Here is a 23502-nt window from a genome sequence, read left to right as displayed (position 1 = left end):
GGGTCGACCCACCCGCCTAACCCGTTTATTAAACGGGTTGGCATACCCCCAACCCGAACCCGACCTGTGTAATAAACGGGTTACACGGGTCGACCCGTTTATTAAACGGGTTGGCTTAAGCCCAACCCGAACCCGCCTAAGAGGCGGGTTGGCGGGTCGTGTCAGAAATTGCCACCCCTAACTCTAAGTAAGACTCTTACAAGAATCTAAGACTTTTAATGAATTTAATATTTGCACACTAATCTTCAAAGATTCTTCATCGGTTTCTTCAATGCTTGTCATCTTTCTTCATCGCCTTAGCTAAAATGTAGTTGATTTCACTTGCTCATCATCAAAACCTTGTACTTGAAGTATCATATACGGCTTCATTTTCGTAACACTATGGACCTGTGGTGGTAGGCTGGTAGTAAAGCAGGGAATTAAAGGAAGGCAAATCAGGTGGAATGTGATTGTTAGGGGTGTCAACTGGTTGGGTTTGGTTCGAACCCCGGTGAAACTAGACCTGACCCCAATTTTTGGGTATGGTATCGGGTCTTAACCCAGGTTTAATAGAACTCACCATAAGAGAATTCATACTCGAACCCAATAAGAACTACATGAACCAGACCCAGGCCATACCGGGTAAAATAATATTTTTTGTCATTTTTACATTAAAATTTTGTTCTTATTTTTCACCAAACCCGAACCCTATAGGGTTTGATATGGGTCAGGTCCGGGTAAACCCATCCCATTGACACACCTAGTGATTGCACACTTTCACCCACCAGCTTTGGGCTCAACAATAGGTGGTGAGTTCTCGGATGCAGCATCACAATAAAAGTGTGTAATTAATGCAAACAAATCAGATTTAGTATGCCATTTTTATGATTTTTTGGCTGTTTCGACCTGATTCCAGTATGACTTTCTTATGTGATTGCTAGGGGCGTCAACTGGTCAGGTTTGGTTTGGATCTCGGTGAAACCATGCCTGACCCAGATTTTTGAGTATGGTATCGGTTCTTAACCTGGATTAAACAGGACTCACTATAAGAGAAACCATACTCGAACCCAATAAGAACCACATGAACCAGACCCGGGCCATACCTGAAAAATAAATTTTTTTGTCATTTTTACATTGAAAATTTGTGGATGTCTTCTTATTTTTCACCGTACTCAAAGCCTATAGGGTTTGATATGTTCGGGTCCGGGTAAACTCAGCCCATTGACACACCTAGCGATTGCACACTTTCACCCACCAGCTGTGAAGCTTAACCATAGGTGGTGAGTTCTCAGGTGCAACAATAAGAGTGTGTAATTAATTCTGACGAATCAGATTTAGTATGCCATTTTTGTGATTTTTGGCTGTTTCGACCCCGATTCCATATGACTTATGCATTTAGCTGATCTGGATTCGATCCGTTTGCATCCCTAAACAGAGTGGCCATGCCACAAGTACAGGTGTTTTTAACACAATGTTGGCAAAAATAATGCATCAGGCTTAGATCGTAGTTCCGATCTATTTGCTTCCTCTTTAGCAAAGAGCGACTTGAATCGGTTTGGATCAATCAAGGACCTTATAGTTAGAACTCACCGACCGACCCGATCCATTATTTGCATAGCATGCTGTGGTGAAAGCGTAACATGCGCAATATTACCATGCGTGCTCATGTATGATACTGGTTCATCACCCCAGCGGTTCCATATAAAGGCCGTATATCCCTCCGCTTTCCCTCTCTGGTTAAGTCTCAGAGTCCGCCATTGCTAATGGCGACGGCCACCGGCCTCTCTTGCCCTAGCCCTAGATCCCTTCTCCCCCTACTCTCCGCCGCCACCACCTCCACCAGGCTCTCCTTGCTCTGCAACGCCCGACGGTGGCGGCAGCGGCGGCTTCCCGCCCTCACCCCTCGCGCCTTCACCAGCCGTGACGATTTCGAGGACTTTGCGAGGCGCGTGGTCTCTGGCGAGAAGCTGAGGGATCTGGCCCGGGCGGCCAACAACGGCATCGATCAGCTCGTCTACAACGCCCGGAGGACCGCCTGGGACCTCGACAGCCGCTTCTCTATTTCTGATCGACTCGATGCTGCCGCTCGGTCTACTTCCAACGAGTTCAAGAGGATCGACAGTGAGTTTGGTATCGAGCGGCGGTGGAGGACGTTCTCCGTGGACTTCCGACGGAATTGGCCTGGAGTAAGTGTGAATATCCTTTCCAAAACGATCAATCGTCATTAGGTGGATGTTGTGATGCCATGAACATTGAATTAGATTGGTTTCCTTATCAACTTGTATGCCTTCACGAGGATTTGGTCATTAGTAATGGCTTTAAATGGTTTATATCCGATTAATTCCCTCTTTTCGTGCATATCATCTATTTTAAATTCTTTTGAATACATTCTATGGTTGTTGAATGAGCTGGTATCTGATAATCTAAAGAGTATTGGCTGTTGCTAACCGTGCGATTTTATCTGCTTGTATTTTGCAGTACAGGAGGCAATTGAAGGGTTTTCTTGACACGCCGTTGGGCAAGAGCTCCGCAGTGAGTAGCGTTTCAAGGCTTCGAGTTCCTTTTCCTACTTTTTTTTCCCGTTTCCAGAAAATTATAGATTCTTGTGCTTCTTTTGTGTTGATTGATGGGATTGTTTTAAGACCTTGCATGGGCCCATCTTCACAAACAATTGTACACATTGGAAATTTGATGTTTACCTATTGTGTGGGATGGTGAACTTAGTGATATACTCAAAACCAGCCTATTGGTTAACAGGCAGATGCATGTTTTAGCCGTATGTGGGAGATGCTAATGCTAAAGTATAAATTATGGGAACGCACAATAATTACAAAGTATGTAGCTTGTGGTTTGACTCACAATAAAAGCAAAATATATCAGTTCCTGATGAAGAAAGGTTAGAACAATAGCACTTACCCAAACTATTCCGGGTTCCAACCAAAAGACAAGGAATTGAGAACAGAAATCCGTGGTAGTTTGATCAGATGTAAGGATCAGTTGGGGTTTTGTTTATTAATAATACTTAGATGTCAGGAGCTAGCTGACCTGCCTGGATATTGTCCTCCCTTTCTCTTGTTTCTTTGGGCTGAGGATTTGAGGAATCAATGTATTTTTAAGTATGAGACCCCTGAGGGCATTATACGTAAAGTAGAACTTTTCTGCTCTACTCTTTATTTCCTTTTTGAGTTTCAATGTTCTTCTCTACATGCTGATTTGTGAAGTGCCGATAGTTCCCATTAAGAGATGTCAAAGGTTTTTGGGCTGTAATATCAATCATGATTTTGTTAAGGTCAAGTGTGATATTTTTAGAACCATAATTGGGCTCTTGCTAGTTTGGCTTTCGTGCAGTTTGGTTCTTTGTGTTTTCCCGTGCAGGAATTTCAAGCATGGTTTAGCCTATGGTTGCCGTTATTTTACAATGTCTGAGTGTGATAATTTATAACTGAAATGGTTATGCTCTTCTCTAATTTGGACTAGAGTCTCAGTGGTTACTTAAATTTGAAGAAAGAGGAAGTTGTTCCATCCATTTGCGAATGTCACATGGATAAGGCCGTGGTTACAGGGATATGGCCATTTTATTGAATTTTGAAACATGGCTAAGACATAAGGTAGATGAAACGGGAGTATCCATGTGACATAGATTGGTGACTGTAATGAAAGCAAAGATAAAGATAACTACAGTAAAAGATCAAGACACTTGCTATTTAATGAGTTACTTTTTGCACGGATTGCTTCTTTTGTTTTTTGTCATTGCTGAACTTCAGCAAAGGAATGCAATTGAGCAATTCAAAGTGATACCTTCTAGGTCAACCAACTGTAATCCATTTGACACTTCTTATTTGTACCTAATCAAAATGTGGTGCATAATGTTTGACCTCATGTCTGGATCTTGCAGATATGCAGTTACCATTGCATATAATAGATTGGTTGAATCTACTCTCTTGCATCTGAAAAATTAGAGGAAAAAATTGACAGTGATATTTGTGAAAGTTATGTAATATTGGAGCCTTTGGATTTTGTGTTAATTGTTGTTGTATTATGTCTATGAATGTATTAACTTGTAAGATTGTGTGCTAATTGCAATTTTCCCCTTTCTTGTAGACTCTTGCCTTTCTCTGGTTAGCACTCTCAGGATGGTTATTCAGGCTACTGATCGTAGGCACGTGGATATTACCATTCGCTGCTCCTTTGCTCATTGGAATCATAGCTGATAACTTTGTCATAGAGGTAAAAATTGATATTTTATTATCTTGATGAACATTTTGTAGCTTTCAGATGTTCAGCAAAAGGAGGCAAAAAATAAATATTAGTTGATAGAAGTTCTAATCTTATATTACTGGAAATACAACAGCAGCAAAAGCTACAATCTCCATTAAGTTTGGGGAAAAATAGGGATGAACAATTTTTCCTATTTAGACAAATGTGTGATGTCTATCAAATTAATGAAGTATCGCTGATTAGTAATAAAATTAGAACCAAGGTTGTAAAAAGTGTATCGTAACCCATATCGGTTGGTCCAAAATAAGATACACATCATATCATATCGTATTGTAAAAAATCACAAATTTTAATAAAAATGTTTCAAAAAATTACTCCCCCCCCCCAAAAAAAAATCACAACACATGAAACAATGATTTGCACAAGATACATCCATAGAATCACATATCAAGCATTTATGATAAGCTAAGTCACACGGACTCGGCTAAAAGGTCGACGCACCCGCGTCGACACACCCCGACACAGGTGTGGCTTTGGACACGGGGCAGACACGGTCAACTAAGTGTCGGACTCGGTCAACGCACCGGGGCCGAGTCCATCCACATTTTGGACTTGGTCAACTTTGATTGAGTCTATTTTTGTCCATTTATTAAAATTAATTTTGGACCCGATCAACTTTGATCGAGTCTATTTTTGTCCATTTGTGATAAGTTTTGTTGTTATCACACTCACAAGTCTCTTTATGTGTTATATTTTGATAAGTTTGTGTTGTTACTTTAATATAATTATTTTTTATTTTTGCTTTAAAATTTATAATCTTATTATTGTTATATATATATATATATATATATATATATATATATATATATATATATATATATATAGCCGTGTCCTCGTGTCCAAATTTTTTGAAATTGCTCTGCACCCGTGTTGCACCCGCACCCGTACCTGCACCCCCACCCGTACCCGCACCCGCACCCGCACCCGCACCCGCACCCGTAACCACACCCATGTAACATAGATGATAAGACATCGTCAAAGATCAAATATTAAAGATAATAATGCATGCATATCTCCCAAGAACAATGCAAAATATGAAATATCATAAGAACATGCCACAAGACTCATAGTTTCATAATACATAAAAAAAAACAAAATAACCAAGTTTATGAATGCTTAAGTTTTATATAACCAAGTTTTTCCAAAATATAAACAAAAGCAAATGTATATGATTTTAATCATCATCAATATCTTCTTCTTCTTCTATTCCTCCTCCTTGTTCATCATCCGTATTTACATCCTCCACAATGTACATAGGCTCTTCATCATCTACCTATTGTGCTCCTTCCACGTTGTTTCATTGAATGTGCTCTTTAGTTAAAAAGACTTGGTTCTTCTTGAACCCATTCATTCAACACATCAAAATGTTCTAGACCGATGAAATCAAATTGTGCCTACTCCTTGATGATAACTTCTCAATTTGCCTAAAAAGATGACATGAAAAGTTAAAATTAATTGGGTGTTGTATGATATAAAAAAGAACTTTAATTAAACCATGAAGATGACAAATAAACTTTAGAATTTTATATACTTTGTTTAATTGTAAGTTGTAGCACATGAAAATGAGTTTATTGAGTCTTTTGTGCTTCAATCTATTCCTTCTTCTTTTACGACTTTGCTCAAAGATGCTCCTGTTTCTTTTGTATCCACTCACAATACATGCTTGACTGAGATTGTGAATGAAAAAGTTCTCATATTTGGAACATTACTCCCAAATCCAGTCCATTATATGTCTAAAAATACAACAAAAAAAGAAATGAGAAAACAATAATAGATATGAAACTTCATAAATAAATAACAAAATGAAATTGAAATAGACAATAAATTACCTGGGCACATTGTGGAACGGTTCTGCACTACTGCAGGTCTCCTCGTATCATACAAATCATTAACATATATCTCTATTTTTTTGTGAATTTCATCTTGGATGCTATAATCAAGGATCAACCTCTCGATGCAATCCAAATTCGCTTGTTTACTTCTCTATCTTGTTTAAATGTAGGGGAGTATCTAAATGTAAGATTCAAATACTATGCAATAATAAGAAGAGGGTTGATGAAGTTGTCCATTACACCTATGATCAATGATGCATCATATAGGCTTGTAGAGTTTTTTTCCCATTCAAATTATATCTATTGGTCTCTTTTGCTTTATTCATAGCCTTATAGATATATTTCATAGCTAGTCTCTCTTAATTGTCAACCAACCTAAGAATTTTCACCAAATGTATAATGATTCTCAACAACTTCATACAGTAGTTACCAAATTTACTTTTAAATACAATATCCACAATTTCTTTTGGTTTTCTTTTTTGTGAATTGGGATATACATTCCACTCATCTGATGAAAATATTTTTTTAAGTGCAACTTTGTTCTTTACTGAACATTGCATTGTCAAAAAGTTTGTAGCAAATTTAGTAATTGCTCTACAAATCAACTTAGCACTAAGGTTGTGAGTATTGTATCGTTACCCGTATCGGTCAGGCCCAAAGTAACACCGTATCATTATTAGAAATCTCCAAAATCAACAACCAAGAAACTTTAGAGAAGAATGAGAGATGAGGCTGCAACTAATCACGTTTTTCCTTGGAGGAAAAAATGTGATCTCTTCCTTTTAATATAAGGCACAAAACCTAATACATGGTTTACCAGTAACCCTAATATGTTACAAGTATGTCCAATATAACACACTGGACATGTTACACATATGTAGACCGGATCCGGATCCAAACTCAAATACAAATACAAATGCACAGATATCATACTGTCTAATAGTCCCCCTCAAGTTGTGCATGATTTTGGATCATGAACTTGCTTTTCAAAAACCGAAAGCGGCACTTTGTGAGCCCCTTAGTGAACAAATCAGCTACCTGGTCTTCTGTTCGAACATAATGAGGCTCAATCTCTCTGTCCTCAATCTTTTGCCTGATAAAATGTTGGTCAATCTCATTGTGCTTGGTCTTGCTATGATGAATAGGATTAAGGGATATCCGAATAGCACTTTGATTGTCACAAAACGAAATAAGGTGTTTTATCTTCTAAAATCTTCATGGGTAGACGATTAATAATGTGGACAACTGAATGAAATGCCTCTGTCCATAATCCTATGGAGACATGACTTCCGTGCATCATGCTCATAGCACTCTCAACAATGTGATGGTGTTTCCGTTTTGCAACCCCAATCTGCTGCGGCGTATGCGGGCAAGATACTCTACGATTGATTCCACTATCTTGGAGGTAATTGATAAAGTCCCTAGAAGAGTATTCCCCCCCATCACATTGGAAATGTAAAATATTACAAGAGAAATGAGTTTTAATGAACGTATGAAAATGACATAAAATAGGAAAGACTTCCAATTTATTCTTCATGAAATATATCCAAGTGAAACGAGAGAAATTATCGATAAAGATAACATAATATCTGCTGCCAGAATTAGAAGAATCAGGGGCTGCCCCCCATACATCAGAACAAACAATTTCAAAAGGCCTTGAAGCTCTCTCATTTATTGAATGAAAAGGAAGAACATGACTCTTACACAATTGACAACTAACACATATTTTATCATCTGATCTAGGATTCAAGCTAGATTCAAGAATAAGCCCATTAGATACCAATTGTTCAACAAAGACTCAACTACAATGACCAAGACGTGAATGCTAAGAATCATGCTTATTACATTTATTTGAAGATTTCAAACTAAACACACGAACGCTTTTTGATGGCATAGACTGAGGAGATGACTTCAAGGTAGGCCATACACAAGTAAAAGGATCCTCCTGGAAAACATACATATTTCTACGACGTTCTCCTCTAGCGAACGTAAGGATGGAGTAAATTCAACAAAATAATTGGTATGATCAACAAGCTTAGAAACTGAAACACTATTTTTCTTGATATCTGGGGCATGTAGGACATTTGAAAGATGGAGCGAGAAATTAGATAAGGGAACAAAAACATTTTCAATGTGAGTAATGGGTTGGTGTGACCCATCTCCAGTGACTGTTATTTTTTTCAAAATAGGGAGCTAAGGTAGAGAATTTACCCGCATTACCTATGACATGAGTAGCTGCCCCTGAATCAATGTACCACACTCCTTTATCATTGCGCTTCAAATCAAGTTCAGACAACGTGGCCAAGAGGATCTCCTTCACATCTCCACCAAACTTTGACAAGTTCTCCTTTCGTCCTGACGAGCTCTCTCCCTTTTGGAACCTTCCTTTATTCTAGAGATTGTGCCAACAATTAGCTTTGATGTGACCTCGCTTGTTACAGAGGTAACATGTGGGTACATGTTTCACATTGAAAATAGGTGTAACATTCGGGGTAGGCAACAATCAACGCTCCCCTTGAGTACCTCTCCCTCGTCCTCTGCCACCACCAAAGTTGTCATCTCCACGTCCCTGACCAAAAGAAACTCCAGTAGCAAGAACCTGTCCACCAGTCTCATGTGACATCCCCTTCAAAGTCATCTCATATTGTAGTAGTTTTGCCTGCAAGTCCTCAAATAACGGTAAGTCTGGTAGACATAATAGTGAGGTCGAAAGAACATGAAATTCCGACTCCAATCCATTCGAGGTCTGCCTGACTTTGTCTTTATCTGCCACTTCATACCTTACAACTGCTAGTTGGTCATTGATGATCTGGACCTTGTTCAAATACTCCATTAGAGACATGGAACCTTTGGTAAGAAGTTGAAATTCACGCTGAAGAAATGAAATTTTAGCCTCTGATATATGAGAATATGTCTTTACTAGTTTGTCCCACGGTTCTTTTGTTGAACACTCATCTGAAATTCCCACCAATACCTCTTGAGAGAGAGTAGAAATGATAAAAACAACTGCAGCTTGATCACACTTCATCCAATTCTCGTATTTGGGATTTGACATCTGTTGTATAAGATCAACCTCATTCCCATCCTTGGTTTCTTGTATGATAAATTATGGAGGGGCTGGGATTGATCCATTTAGGTGTTCAGAAAGACCTTGACTCTTAATGAATGAAAGAATTTGTCTTTTCTCGATTAAGAAGTTTGAATTGGTAAGTTTTTCAGAAATAAGTTGACCAAGAAAATTAGATGAGAGAAATGATTGACAAGAAGAATCCATGAGTTAGGCAATAAAAGGAAACAATATTTGTGTGTGCAATCAGTATATAAAATTTCGCAGATCACAATGCAGCAAAACGAGGTTCCTCTCCTTTTTTTTAAATAACTAGGAGGAAGCTCGAGACAAATCTAATCTGATTTCATCAAGAGAATGTAAATTGCGAATATGATCGAATAACAACAAATTGGACAGAGAATGACAGATCTGCAGATCTGGTTACACATGAAACCGAGTGTTATGTAGAAGAAAAAACAGATCTGAATGTTCCAGACTTCATATCTGATTATATCATGTCTGATAGACAAAACTGGTGATATATATCTTTAAAAAAATAACCAGATATGTTCATACACAGATCTGTTATTACAAAAACAGAAAGAATATTACCAGATGTCAGATCTGACACACAAATCTGAGATAAGATTACTAGACGTCAAATCTGATACACAGATTTGACGAACGAATCCAATATGCACAGATCAACAGTTAGAGAAAAGAAGAAATAGGATGTCATAAAAAACTGATTTGACACAAAACCCAAATCAGTTTGAGAAATATTTGGCCCAAATATGGAAATGGGCAGAGATGTGAATAAACGTCATATCTGAATAACAACAACAACAACCCCTTCATCCCAAACAATTGGGGTCGGCAATATGAACCAAAAAGAAAATCATTTTGGGTCCTCCACATGAATTCTTCTCCTCCAATCATTTCTATCCAATGTCATGTCCTCGGTGAGGTTCAAAGCATTCATATCCTTTCTTATCATCTCCATCCAAGTCTTCTTAGGCCTACCCCGACCTCTTTTAGCTAATATATTTTCCCATTTCTCCATCCTTCTAACCGGAGCATCATTAGGCCTTCGCCGAATATGCCCAAACCATCGTAAACGATTCTCACTCATCTTATTTTCAATGGATGCAACGCCTACCTTCTTACGTATTTCCTCGTTCTGAATCTTATCTTTTAGTGTCTTTCCACACATCCATCGAAGCATACACATCTCAGTTACACTCATTTTTTTGAGTATGATGTCTCTTGGCAGCCCAACATTCTGTACCATATAGTAAAGCGGGTCTAATTGTCGTCCTATAAAACTTCCCCTTCAACCGCAATGGCATTCTACGATCGCACAACACGCACTTTTCCATTTCATCCACCCAACCTTAATCCTATGATTTACATCTCCATCAATTTCTGCATTCTTTTGAATGATAGATCCCAAATATTTGAAACAGTCATTCATCGTTATTTCTTGCTCACCAAGCTTCACTACACTCTCCTCACTACTTCGTTGCTTACTAAACTGACATTCCATATATTCTGTCTTACTCTTACTCAACGTAAAACCTCTTGCTTCCAAAGTCTGTCTCCATAATTCTAACTTTGCATTAACCCCAACTCTGGACTCATCAATCAAAACAATATCATTAACAAACATACACCACGGCACATTTTCTTGAATTGATCTCGTAAGTTCATCTATCACTATAGCAAAAAGGAAAGGGCTTAATGCAAATCCTTGATGTAACTTAACCGTTATAGGAAAATTGTTTGTCACCCCTCCACAAGTGCGGACATTGGTTATTACTCTTTCGTACATATCTTTAATTATATAACACACTAGACATGTTACACATATATAGATTGGATTTGGATCCGATCTGGATCCAAACTTAAATACAAATACAAATACAAATGCACAGATATGATACTGTCTAATAATCATATCGTAAACGTATCATAATTTTTTAATAAAAAATTCTCCAAAAATTTTAAAAATCAAGAAAAATTCTAAAAAATTAGCAAAAATTCTAAAAAATCATATTACATAAAACAATGATGAACGACACAAAATACAACCATAAAATCACATATGAAGCATTTATGTCTTCATGAGTTGCTATGAATGACATGCACATCTCATAAGAAAAATGTATATTGTTAAATAATAAACAACACTAAGCTAACAAGTCATAAGATTCATAACAGTGCATGTTGACATAAAAAAGGAACAAAATTCTCAAGTGTTTGTTAATATTTTAAAATTTTATATAGCCATTTTTTTTGTTCAAATAAAAATGAAGACTTTTTGCAAGAAATCAAGCCCTAAATCACTCTCAAGTTCTTTAGGAGTGAACACAAACTCAGCTTAATGAGTCTTCTTATATATTAAAAAAAAATGAAATGAGTGCAACATAAAATACACTAATTGTGTATCATAAGATACACCCTCTATCAGGGTGTATCGTATGATACACCTGATATCGGTATAATATACACCCGTATCTTGATACGGGTGTCTATCATATCAATTAGGCCCAATGGAATGATATGTATCATATCGTATCATAGGATACAATACGATACTTACAACACCATTAGTGTACTTTTTTATCAAGCTCAAAATCCATGCACGATTGTAAATAAATTTTGTAATTTCTTGGCAACATTCAATTGTTTGTTTTATCTTACCCATGTTGCCGATGTTCTTAAGTATGAGGTGTATTGGTGTATGCAGTGGGCAACACATAAGGTCCAAAAGAATATCTTATAATTTTTTGCCTACTGCCCTATAAATTGCTACATTATCAGTGATAAATTGGACTATTTTCAGGCTTCACCTCTTCTACAACCTCATCAAACACCCTAAGCAACATATCTGCCATCTTGGGCGTATCAGGCAGATCAACACGGTTTTTTAGGCAACGACAAAAAAATTTATCAAGTTTTTTGCCTTTGTGCAAATCCATCCATCTATCATTATGCTATACTTAGTTTCCTTTTATGATTGCCTCATTTCATCACAATATGCTTTCACTTCATTCACATTAACATCTAGATTTTTTTTGTCTCAAATCATGACACGAAGGTATTTTATATCCCGACCTGATATTGGTTATGGCATTTTTCATTACTTGAAACTGAAATAAATTTGTCACATTGAAATGCATGCAAGTATCATAAAACCATCTTCTAACCGTGACATTTGCTTGCTCGACTAAATGTTTTGGGGTCATAGCAGTGTGAATGTCGGTTTGCGACCCAAAGTTTGTCCTAGGAGAGAAAAATTCATAATAGACTATATCAAATGGGTGCGGTTGCAGGTACGGGTGCGGGGGTGCGGCAAAAAAAAAATAATATATATATATATATATATATTATATAATTTTTAAGTTTTATCAGTTAACAGCATTAACACTAATGAAATAAAAGACAATTATCATAATATCATCAAATCAATTCATCATGCATGCAATAAATCAAATTAACAATCTACAATTCTATTCTACAAGACTATTAGCTCTAGCTTTACTATGGTTATCCGAGTAGTAGCATCAAACAAACTGTAACTGATTTAATGAGCCATTCTCAGTTTCACAGTCTGAATTAGTCATACTTACACATGCATGGCTTAATCTTTGAGACAAGCATATGACTACTGGCAGGATCAACCAGGTAGCATCCCTCGTAAACGTCGCAGCACTGGCCCGAAGACCGCGCAACTGTGAAGCGTCATCCGTCGATTCCGACATTGAAAATATCAATGCAGGAAGGAGAGTTGTTTCGACTCCCCACCTGAGCCAACATATACCGAACATCCGAAAGCTCACATAGCGACAAGGGGAGGGGCCAAGCCCCTTCCCTGCGCTCCCTGTTGGCAGGGGAGGGGTCGAGCCCCCTCCCTGCGCTCCCTGTTGGCAGGGGAGGGGCCGAGCCCCTCCATGCGCTCTTTGTGTGCAGGGGAGGGGCCGAGCTCCCTCCCTACACCCTCTTTGTGCAGGGGAGGGGTCGAAGAGGAGAGGAGGAGAGTAGAGGGAGTCAAAGAGGAGAGGAGAGGAGGAGAGCAAATGGAGTCAGAGAGGAGAGAGCATACATGAGGAGGAGAGGTTCGGCGGAGCGGTCGGCGGCGGGGTTCGGCGGAGGCTTCAGGAGGAGAGGTCGGGAGGAGACGAAGGGAGGATTAGGGCAAAAATTTGCCCTAATCCTCCCCTCGGCAACACATTTATTGGGCGATTTTTTTGAAGTTTAAAAAAAAGACACAAATGACCCTGGGTGCGTTGACCGCACCCAGGGTCGGGTTGACCGCACCAGGTGCCGCACACACACCTGCGTTGTGTCGCGTCAATGCGGGTGCGGCACCCATTTTGTCGAGTTTCTGTGACATAGATAATAGAGCCTCTAGATCTACCTCCTCTGGAGGAACTCTCTCCTTTTCTCTTTATACTCACATCATTAATGATAACACCAACCACATCTTTCTTCTTCGCTACAAAGCTTCCTACTTCCGTTGTTATGCTAGGGGTTGTAGGATCTAAAGTAGGTAGCTCATAATCAATATCATAAACATCATCCAATGGTTGTGCATACCTCATTTTCGCTTCATACATCTCCTTCTCTTGTTTTTTTCTCTCAAAGTGTTAAGCAACTGTTGGCATTGTCATTTCATGGCCTCCAGCAAATTCCTTGACGTGCATACTTGCACTTAATTTTCAACTGATTTTCAGTTGCTACTTTGAGTGCCTCATTGCTATGCCAGGTTATGGTTTGGGTGAAGACTATAAATCCTTTGTTATGGTTGTTACTCCGACCTCTCCTTCACCTTCTTTTTCGGATTTGCGCCCCATGCTGATGCAACATGAAGCCATGTTTCTTAGTAAGCGTAAGTCTGCCAATAATGCAAATGAAGATCAAAATAATGCAAATGCCACTCATCCTGTGTTATTCACCAATAATAATCAAAATTTCAATCAAGGAGGAAGAGGTGGAAGGGGTCGTGGTGTTGGCCGGTCCAACAACTATGGTCGTGGTCGTGGAAGATGAAGGTATAATAACTATAACTTTGCTGGTCATGCAAATTTTTAGCAAAAATCTGGTTGTGGTATCCTTCCCACACCAAATCAGAATTTTCAGAGTAATAGCAACAAGTATAGAAATAATTCTTATGAAAATTATGGTCCGATGAGTTGCCACATATGTGGAGCACGCACTCATCTGGCTGATTATTGTTGTGAGAGGGGTAATGGCAGAAATTCAGTCAACATGTTGGTTGTTTATAATGCAAATTTTCAAGGAGAAAAGGGTTCCCATAATGATGATGTTGGGAATATCAGCAATCTAACTCAATCTTTTGACAACATGTGTATGAACCTTCCTTATGATGCTCATGCATGGTTTTTTTTACAGTGGAGCAGCTAATCATGTCACCGGCAACCCAGGTATGCCCTCTTCCATTGTCCTTTATAGAGGTAAAGGAGCTGTTATTGGAAATGGGATGCGGCTACCTATTACTCACATTGGATGTGCTAGGATTGAATCTCCCTGAGGAAGCTTGGTTCTTAAAGATGTCTTTCTCATCCCTAGTTTCAAAAAAAGTCTCATATATGTTTCTCATTTAGGGGATGACATGAATATCAATTGTTTATTCACTCCTCGTTATGTTTTCTTAAAGGATTTGTCAGGGACAACGTTCGTTAGAGGAAACCGTTATGGAGAGTTATACATGATGCCAATTTTTGCTTTAAGGAGGTTCCCTTCTTACACTACCAATTGCCTTTCTAATATGAGTCATATTAAAGATGTCTATCTATGGCATCATCGTTTGGGGCATTGTTCAGTTGAGTCTATAAATAAGCTGTGTAAGCAAGGGTTTATTCCTAATGTTCATGTTGTACCTGGTCTTTTGTCTTGTTATGGTTGTGGGTTGGGAAGACATTAAACTTCCTTTTGATTTAAGTAATAAAAGAGTCTCCTTTATTCTTGAACTTATTCATACTGATCTTTGGGGACCAGCTCCAACTCCTTCATCTAGTTCATGTTATTATGTTGTTTTTGTTGATGACTTTTCCACATTCACATGGATTTATTTTCTTAAACAAAAATCTAAAGTTTTTGATAAATTCAAGGAATTTAAATTCTATGTTGAAAACCACTTTCACAAGAGAATTTGCATTCTACATTATGATTGAGGGGAAGAAATCACGTCTAATGAATTTACCCAATTTCTTAGGGACAATGGAATTGAGAGGCATTTTTCCTGTCCAGACACTCCACAACAAAATCAAGTAGTTGAGCGAGAACATAGGCATGTGACTGAAGTGGGCCTTGCATTATTGTTCATTAGTGGTGTTCCCAAAATGTTGTGGATTGGAGCTTTCCACACAACCACTCAAAAGGAATTGAATACAATACCCTGAGCTTTTATGGGGGTATAGTGTTATACCCCAAATTTTCTATCCCGAAAATCATGTAATTTTTCTTTTTTCAAATGGTTTTATAAATTGCAGCGGAAAATCCGAATGGGATAAAAACTTTGGCGTATTACATATCGATCACATCCTTTTCAAATACACTTCGAATTTAAAATTGAACATTCACAAGTAATTAAATGCCCATTACAATTTGAATTAATAGTGATAGTCTTTTCAAATTAAATAAATATCAGGGTCTTTGAGCACTTGTCGTTGCTCGCAATCCAAAACAAAATCCAAAAATGGGAAAGGTCTGGATGTCCTCGTCGCAACCTTCCGCCATCTCATGGTCGTCTATTCTCTATTTGAAAACATTAAATAATAATAGGGTCAGATAATTAAGTCCTCGACAGGGCAGAGCTATTCAATACACATAAATTGAAACGTGTATGCAAAAGATTAATCTAATACTAACATGCCAAATAACAATTAATCACACCAAGGATATATACATGCAATGCTTTATAGGATTTTCAAATATTCATTTACATAACTCTTTTCAATCAAAAGCAATCACTCAATCCCTGCTGAGCATAATTCATTTCATTTAATTAGTGCCTATGATGAGCACTCAATCCCTGCATAAAATTATTTTAACATTAGATATGCAGCATGATACGATTTGCAAAAACATACTCGAAAGCTGTATTGAGATCACACATATTTGCTCACTGGGCCTTTAGCCAGTTCAGAGCCCGTCTGACCTCAATTATGTTCGATTGTTACAACTGTTACAGAAAAGGGCATAGTTGTCAGATGAAGCTGGAATTTTTACAGGTTACAGATAATTCTGTCAGCTATAACATTCGTACAAATTCCTTCAGATGAGGGAGATATGACCGGTTTAGTGTATGCTTCCGACTATCACGATTCGGTGCTATGCCTGAAAATAAAACTCAAATTTGTACAGATTTTATAAAATTTTGTTAGCTTTCCAATGCAACAAACTATTCATAAAAATTTCTTCGGACGAAGGAGATACGAATGATTTATCGGTCGGGTGTCAGGACAAAAATATATAATAGCGGGTTATATGCTTTCGGGTGAGTAAAAATAGGCCACCCGAATTCATATTTTCATTTTTTTCCACATGAACTCCTCAAATAAAATCTCACTAAAAATAATATATGATTATTACATAACCCATCATGGACAAATCCCATTTTCGCAGCCGTTAGGTTGGGAAAATTGATCAGTCTTACTGAACATTATTTTCTCAAAAATAATTTTGGTATCTTTCTATATTTCAAGCATAGAGATGCATACTTTTCCATGACAAAATCATGACAAACAGCATGCCACATGCATAAGAACATTATATCACATTTTTTAACAAAGATTTTCTTAAGAAAGCAATAAATTTTACCCTATAATTCAAATACAGTTTTTTTTTTTATGAAAACTCATCATACGTGGCATACATAAATTTATTCGTTGTTTTTCAAGTAGATCATTCTCTCTAGGGGATGGACCGATTTTTCTTCAAACCCAATAGCCGTCTAACATATTTTTTTTGTAGGATTTAATTTTTTGTTTCCATCACATGTATAGGCATTTATACACCCTTGATCTGGAGTGTATTCACACGTACTATTACTGAAACAAAATTTTTGATTTGAATAAAAAAAAACGTATTTTTTAACAAAAATGTTTTTTGAGAGGGATTTTCTTTTGAAAACCCTATCTATTTCAATTTTGACAAATCTAACACCAATCTCACGTATGGGGGGGAGGGTTGGTGCAAGGTTTGTTTTATTAGAATTTGGAATAAACTCATGCCTACGAGTTTCGATTTACGTGTAGAGAATAAAACCCTTACCTTTTTCATGAAAACACTCCTCTAGAGCAGAAAAAGTGATTCTCTCAATCAAACCAACCGTCTGCTTTGTGTGGTGGTTGTGTCTAGATGATCAGCCCGCTCCACCAACGTATGTAGGTTCACCTCTTGGTTTGCACAAGAGTAAAACCACAATAAAGGTAGAGGAAAAGGAAGAAAAAGAAAGAAGAATCAAGAGGGAGGAGGAGAGAATAGAGAGAGCAAACTCAAAACAATGATAAAGGGGCAAATAGGCGGGGCGTGAGCCCCTCCCTTTTTATAAGTTATGGGGATTAGATCAAGGGGTTGGGTTAATCTCAACCCTTGATCTAATCTCCAATCTTTTTTCCTTTCCTCAAATTTCATGTTTCCTTTTTTTTATTGGCATTATATATTTTTTTTCTAACTAATGACTTAGGTTAGTATTATACTATGTATTATATATAGTATATACTATATAATAGTTATGTATATGGGCTGGTCGACACCCCCATATGGGGTTCACCGTCCCATTTTGCCTAATATCAAACTTGCTTTTTTGACTTTGTCAAACTTTTTTTCTTTTTTTCTACTTTCCATATTCTTTATTATCTATTCCTTCTAAATGTCCAGCCCCCATCCTAGAAAGATCTAGGATGGGACCCCCTCCCTCTCACTTGGGAGGCTTCTCTTAGGTTTTTAGTAAGTTTTGACTTGTTAAAACATGATTTTTCGTAACTTTTAAAATCTTTTCAATTTAAAGCTTGAATTTATTTTTTTTTAAGTCAACAAAGAGGTGTCACATATGATTGGATAGCCCACCTATGGACCTCTACCAAATTATACAATTTAGTTAAGCTAAAATTTTCATTTCATTTTAATTATTTTACTAATTAACTTTATTTATTATTTTGGATTTCAATTTTAAATTGAATGACTAAATACAAACCAAATTATTTTCAACTGTATGTGAAAATTTTCTAAACCATGATTTGTCTAACTTATTTAAATTTTTTTGCTAAAATTGTTATTTTCTCATAAATGTATTTAAAAAACAAATTGCACTAGGGTCAACAGGATCCATTGGCATTTTGAATATATTTTATTTTATTTTATTCTAAGTCCTAATATAAGACCTAGTCTATTGTATATTATGTAACACATATGACCATTATCAAATAATCACATATAGAGATATTCGCGAAATTTTATGAAAATTCCTTGAAAAATCGCGGGCATTACATATAGAGCAAATTATTCTACTCTAAGGAGCTTTGGATGCATTTGTTATATGCATATAGATCAGTGCCATAGAAGAAAGCTGGACCCTAAATCAAATTTATGTGTTTTTGTTGGATATTCACCTGAACACAAAGGTTACAGATGATATTCTTTAAAAAGAAAACATGTTTATGTCTCCATCATGTTATTGGCTGTTCCGAATTGGGGTGGTGATGCAAAGCAACAGGGGTCTCTGTCAGGTTATTGTGTTTACTTGGAAAAATTTTTAATATCTTTTGAACGTAAAACACAAAAAGCTATAGCAAAATCAAGTACAGAGGCTGAATATCGTGCTTTATGAAGCATTGTTGCTGAGATTTCATGGGTAAGAGACTTTTTTAAAGTCTTAAAGCTGAAGATGTCCAGGTCCATTATCTATTGTGATACTAAAAATGTGATTGCTTTATCTACAAATCCAGTATTACATGACAGATCTAAGCACTTCCAAATTGATTATCATTTCATATGAGATAAAATTGAGATGGGTGAAAGAAATGAAAATGAGATTTGTTGGTTCAAATCATCAGATGTTTTCACCAAAGGATTGTTAGAAATCGTATTTCACTGTCAATCTCAAGAGGAAGAGGAATAGAGAGGAAGAGAGGTGTAGGTGGCTGCAGAAAACCCAAGCTAGGGTCTGCAGTAATGCTCCATTAACTATATACACGTACAGTGTAATCAGGGTACAAAAATACCCTTTACATAAAGAATGGAAATTACATGCCATTAATGAGCATGTGTTTAAATAAAACTTAAAACAGATTGGGTCTGGATCTTGAGATCCGGGCCCAGTCGTGACATTTTTTCACCTTCCCTCAAGTTATACATGGTTATGAACCATGAACAACTTGCCTTTTAACATCCAAAATCTGTTATTGATAAGTCTTTTTGTAAACAAGTCAACAACTTGGTCTGCAGTCCGAACATATTCTGGTTCAATTTCCTTCTCTTCGACCTTCTGTCTTACAAAATGTTGATCAATTTCAATATGCTTGGCACGACTGTGGTAGATAGGATTGAATGACATGTTGATAGCACTTTGATTGTCACACAAGAGAATGCTTTTAGAAATCGATTCTCCTACTTCTGCCAACAAGTGTCTGATCCATGTTACTTCGGCTGTAGCAGATGCCATTGATCTATATTCTGCTTCTGTGCTCGACCTGACTATGGCCTTTTGTTTCCTATTGCTCCAGGAGACAAGATTTAAGCCAATGAAAACACAGTATCCTGAGACAGATCTACGCTCATCTGGATCTTTTGCCCAATCTGCATCTGTGTAGGTAAGAAGTTCATGCATGTGATGGCCATGCATACTCTTTCTGTACAAAAGACCATCTCCAATAGTTTCCTTCAAATATCGAAGAATGTGTTTAATAGTTTTCATATGTCTAATATGCGGTTTATGCATGAACTGAGATACCTGATTGACCGAATAGACAATGTCAGGTCGAGTGAAGGTAAGATACTGAAGCATTCCTACTACCCTGCGATATCCTGTAGGATCCTCATACAAATCTCTATCTTGGGAACTGAGTTTCTGATGAAGTACACTGGGTGTGCTTAGAGGCTTGCAATCTGTCATACCTGCCTTGCTAAGAACATCAACAATATTCTTATGTTGAGTAAGTGTCATGCCTTCAGGAGTCCTGTCAACTTCTACTCCAAGAAAGTATTGCAGTTTACCAAGATCCTTCATCTTAAATCTATGGTTCAAAAGTTCTTCGACCTGTTCAATATGTTCATTAGAGTTACTTGTAATGATAATGTCATCAACATATATCAATAACAAGGTAACTATACCTTTGCATTTGAATATGAAAAGAGAATGGTAAAGAAGAGACGGACTAAAGTCATATTTTTCTACTTCAAGAGAGAAACTGTCAAACCAAGATCGAGATGCCTGATTCAGACCATATATAGCTCTCTTTAACCTGCACATGTATTCTTTGGAATTCCCTTCGGTGGGTTGCTCTATGTATACTTCTTCCTTCAGAGTTCCATGGAGAAATGCGTTTTTTACATCCAGTTGACTGAGAGTCCACTGGTGCTCAACAACAAATGATAATATGATGCGGATAGTGCCTATTTTCACGACTAGACTGAAGGTCTCATCATAGTCTTGTCCTTGCTTCTGTGTGAAACCTTTGGCAACCAGTTTAGCCTTGTATCACTTGATAGTACCATACGACTTATACTTTATCTTATACACTCATTTTGAGACAACCACATTTCGATTGTGTGGTCTGGGAACAATATCCCAAGTACCACACTCATGAAGAGCCTCCATTTCTTCGTTCATAGCTTCAATCCATCTTTTAGAATTTATTGCTTGATAAAACGTGGTGGGTTGATCTTCCTTGCCCAAAGAGGTTAAGAAAAGTTGAAAATCCATTGTGAAGTTCTCATAACTAACCCACCTATCAATAGGGTGTCGAGGCCGGGTAGACCTTCTGTGAGCAGCAGGTGATTGAATGTAAACAAAAGGAGAATTCAACTCCGGATTAGAGCTAGAAAATATCTCCTTCTCACGTCGAGAGTAAACAAAGCCTTTATACCTTTTGAGGCTAATGATGGTTCAGAGATCACATTTTCCTGAGTTAGTTGCGCAGCAGTAGACACGTTTCCCTCATCGCTTTGATTACAGTATGAAGAACAAACACTGTCAATACCAGAAAAGAGATTTGAGTTCAATCAAGGATGATAAATTTCAATGTCAGGAGCAGTGTCAACATTATGACCAAAATTTGATTCATCAAACACAACATTTCTGGATATCTTGATGCACTTGCTCACGGGATTATAGCATCTGTATCCTTTGTAATCATCAACATATCCCACAAATCTGCATTGTAGGGCCTTATCCTGAAACTTGTGTCGCATTGAATTGTCAACATGAACATAACATACACACCCAAATACACGCAAATCATGATAATTTGGATGCACACCATGCAAAGAGAAATGAGGTGATTTGTTTTCCAAGATATTCATGGGCAATCGATTTATGACATAGACTGCTGTATGAAAGGCCTCTGCCTGCATCATGCTCATTGTACTTTCGACAATATAGTGATGCTTCCGTTCAGCAATCCCATTCTGTTGAGGTGTACGAGGGCAAGACACCTGCCTACTTATTCCATTTGTCTGAAGGAAATTAATAGTCATTTGAAGAGAACTCACCCCCTCTATCACATTGGAAACAAGTAATATTCTTAAAAAATTTATTTTGAACAAAAGAATGAAAATTCTGAAACAATTTGAAGGTTTCATATTTACTTTTCATAAAGACGATCCATGTATATCGAGAATATCTATCAACAAAAATGAGATAATATCTAGTGCCAGACATGGTAGGAACTGGAGTCGGATCCCAAACATCAGAACATAAAATTTCAAAAGGTCTTGAAGTTCTTTTATTAATGGAATGGAATGGAAGAACATGACTCTTACACTGAAGACAACTAAAACATTTTTTTATTATCGACACTTAAATTCAGACTTGACTTGGGAAGGAGACTGCTTGAAACAAGCTTATCAATAAAATGATTACTGCAATGACTCAGACGACCATGCCAAAGATTCGACTCAATACATTCAGAAATATTAAGGACACTCTTAGGAGGAACTGAAGTTGATGATGTGAGCTTCAAGATGGAATCAACAGGTTGAAATCGAGAGGAAATATGATTCTCTTGGAACACGTACATATTCCCTTGGCATTTTCCTTCAGCGAACGTTTCTCTTGTGTGAAGGTCCTTAACATGAACAAAAAAAGAAGTAAACTCAACTGAAGCATTAATGTCATCGACAAGTTTAGAGACTGAAACAATATTTTTCTTGATATTAGGAGCAAGAATGACATTTGAAAGAGCAAGGGAAGAGTTGTGCATAGGAATTACAAAATTTTCAATGTGCGAAATATGGTGATGAGACCCATCTCTAGTGACAATACTATTTCTACCAACATAAGGAACAAGATTTAGGAGCTTACCAGCATCACCAGTGACATGAATGGTTGCACCAGAATCAACATACCAAGTACCTTGATAATTCTGTTTGATGTTCAATTCAGCCAAGGCAGATAACAACTCTTTGACTTCTCCAGTATTCTTCAATGTATCTGTTCCCTTTTTTGTCTTCAATTGTTTTCCTCTATTTTGCGGGTTATGCCAACAATTTGCTTTGATGTGCCCCCTTTTGTTGCAGAGAAAGTATGTAGGTATTGTCTGTTGCCTTTGCAGATTAGGAGGCATATTGGGAGTAGGTAATATTCCACGGGCTTCTTGTCCATTCTTCTCTTGACCTCCCCTTTCTCGAGATTCATACCTGCCACATCCTCGACCATAAGTAACTCTTGTGATAAGAACATTGTGTGCTCCAATGGTGTTGTGAATACCTTCAGAGAATCCCTTCAAGGTCATCTCATACTGTAAGAGCTTAGCACGAAGGTCTTCAAATGTAGGTAAGTCTGGCAAACACAATAAGGAAGAAACCATCATGTGATAATCGGGTCCCAGCCCGCTCAAAGTCTGTTGCATCATATCTTTGTCAATGACCGCGCAACCTACAATGGCCAACTGATTCGTGATAGTCTTCATTTTGTTTAAGTACTCCATGACCGTCATGGAGTCCTTCCTCAACATTTGAAACTCTTTCTTTAAAAATAAAATTCTAGCTTAAGAAACTTGAGAATATGTCTGAACAAGGCGATGCCATAACTGCATAGTTGAGCAATCATCTGGGATTGCCACAAGCACCTCCTGTGACAGTGGAAGTGATGTAGGCAACCAAAGCCTGATCTCGCTT

The 23502-nt window shown here is 37.5% G+C and overlaps 1 protein-coding gene across 2 annotated transcripts in view; it reads left to right on the top strand.

Moving 5' to 3' along the window:
* Window positions 1-1718: 1718 nt before the first annotated feature.
* The window catches only part of LOC149819211 (uncharacterized), a 29456-nt gene continuing 7672 nt past the window's right edge, over window positions 1719-23502 (top strand). The window contains exons 1-5 of one of the 2 annotated variants that reach the window (XM_089985579.1): window positions 1719-2165; window positions 2458-2511; window positions 4081-4206; window positions 14554-14585; window positions 14819-15209. In XM_089985579.1, coding sequence (XP_089841705.1) covers window positions 1743-2165; window positions 2458-2511; window positions 4081-4206; window positions 14554-14565 — 615 coding nt within the window. In that variant the 5' untranslated portion in view covers window positions 1719-1742 and the 3' untranslated portion in view covers window positions 14566-14585; window positions 14819-15209. Of the gene's footprint in view, window positions 2166-2457; window positions 2512-4080; window positions 4207-14553; window positions 14586-14818; window positions 15210-23502 lie in introns of those variants that run through there. The other variant, XM_089985578.1, reaches the window with a different exon arrangement.

This window comes from Nuphar pumila, chromosome 13 (genome assembly GCF_984573655.1).
Source record: "Nuphar pumila chromosome 13, dmNupPumi1.hap1.1, whole genome shotgun sequence".
NCBI classification, from domain to species: Eukaryota; Viridiplantae; Streptophyta; class Magnoliopsida; order Nymphaeales; family Nymphaeaceae; genus Nuphar; species Nuphar pumila.
The sequence above is the reverse complement of the archived record's forward strand: the minus strand, read 5'-3'. Positions and strand labels throughout refer to the sequence as shown.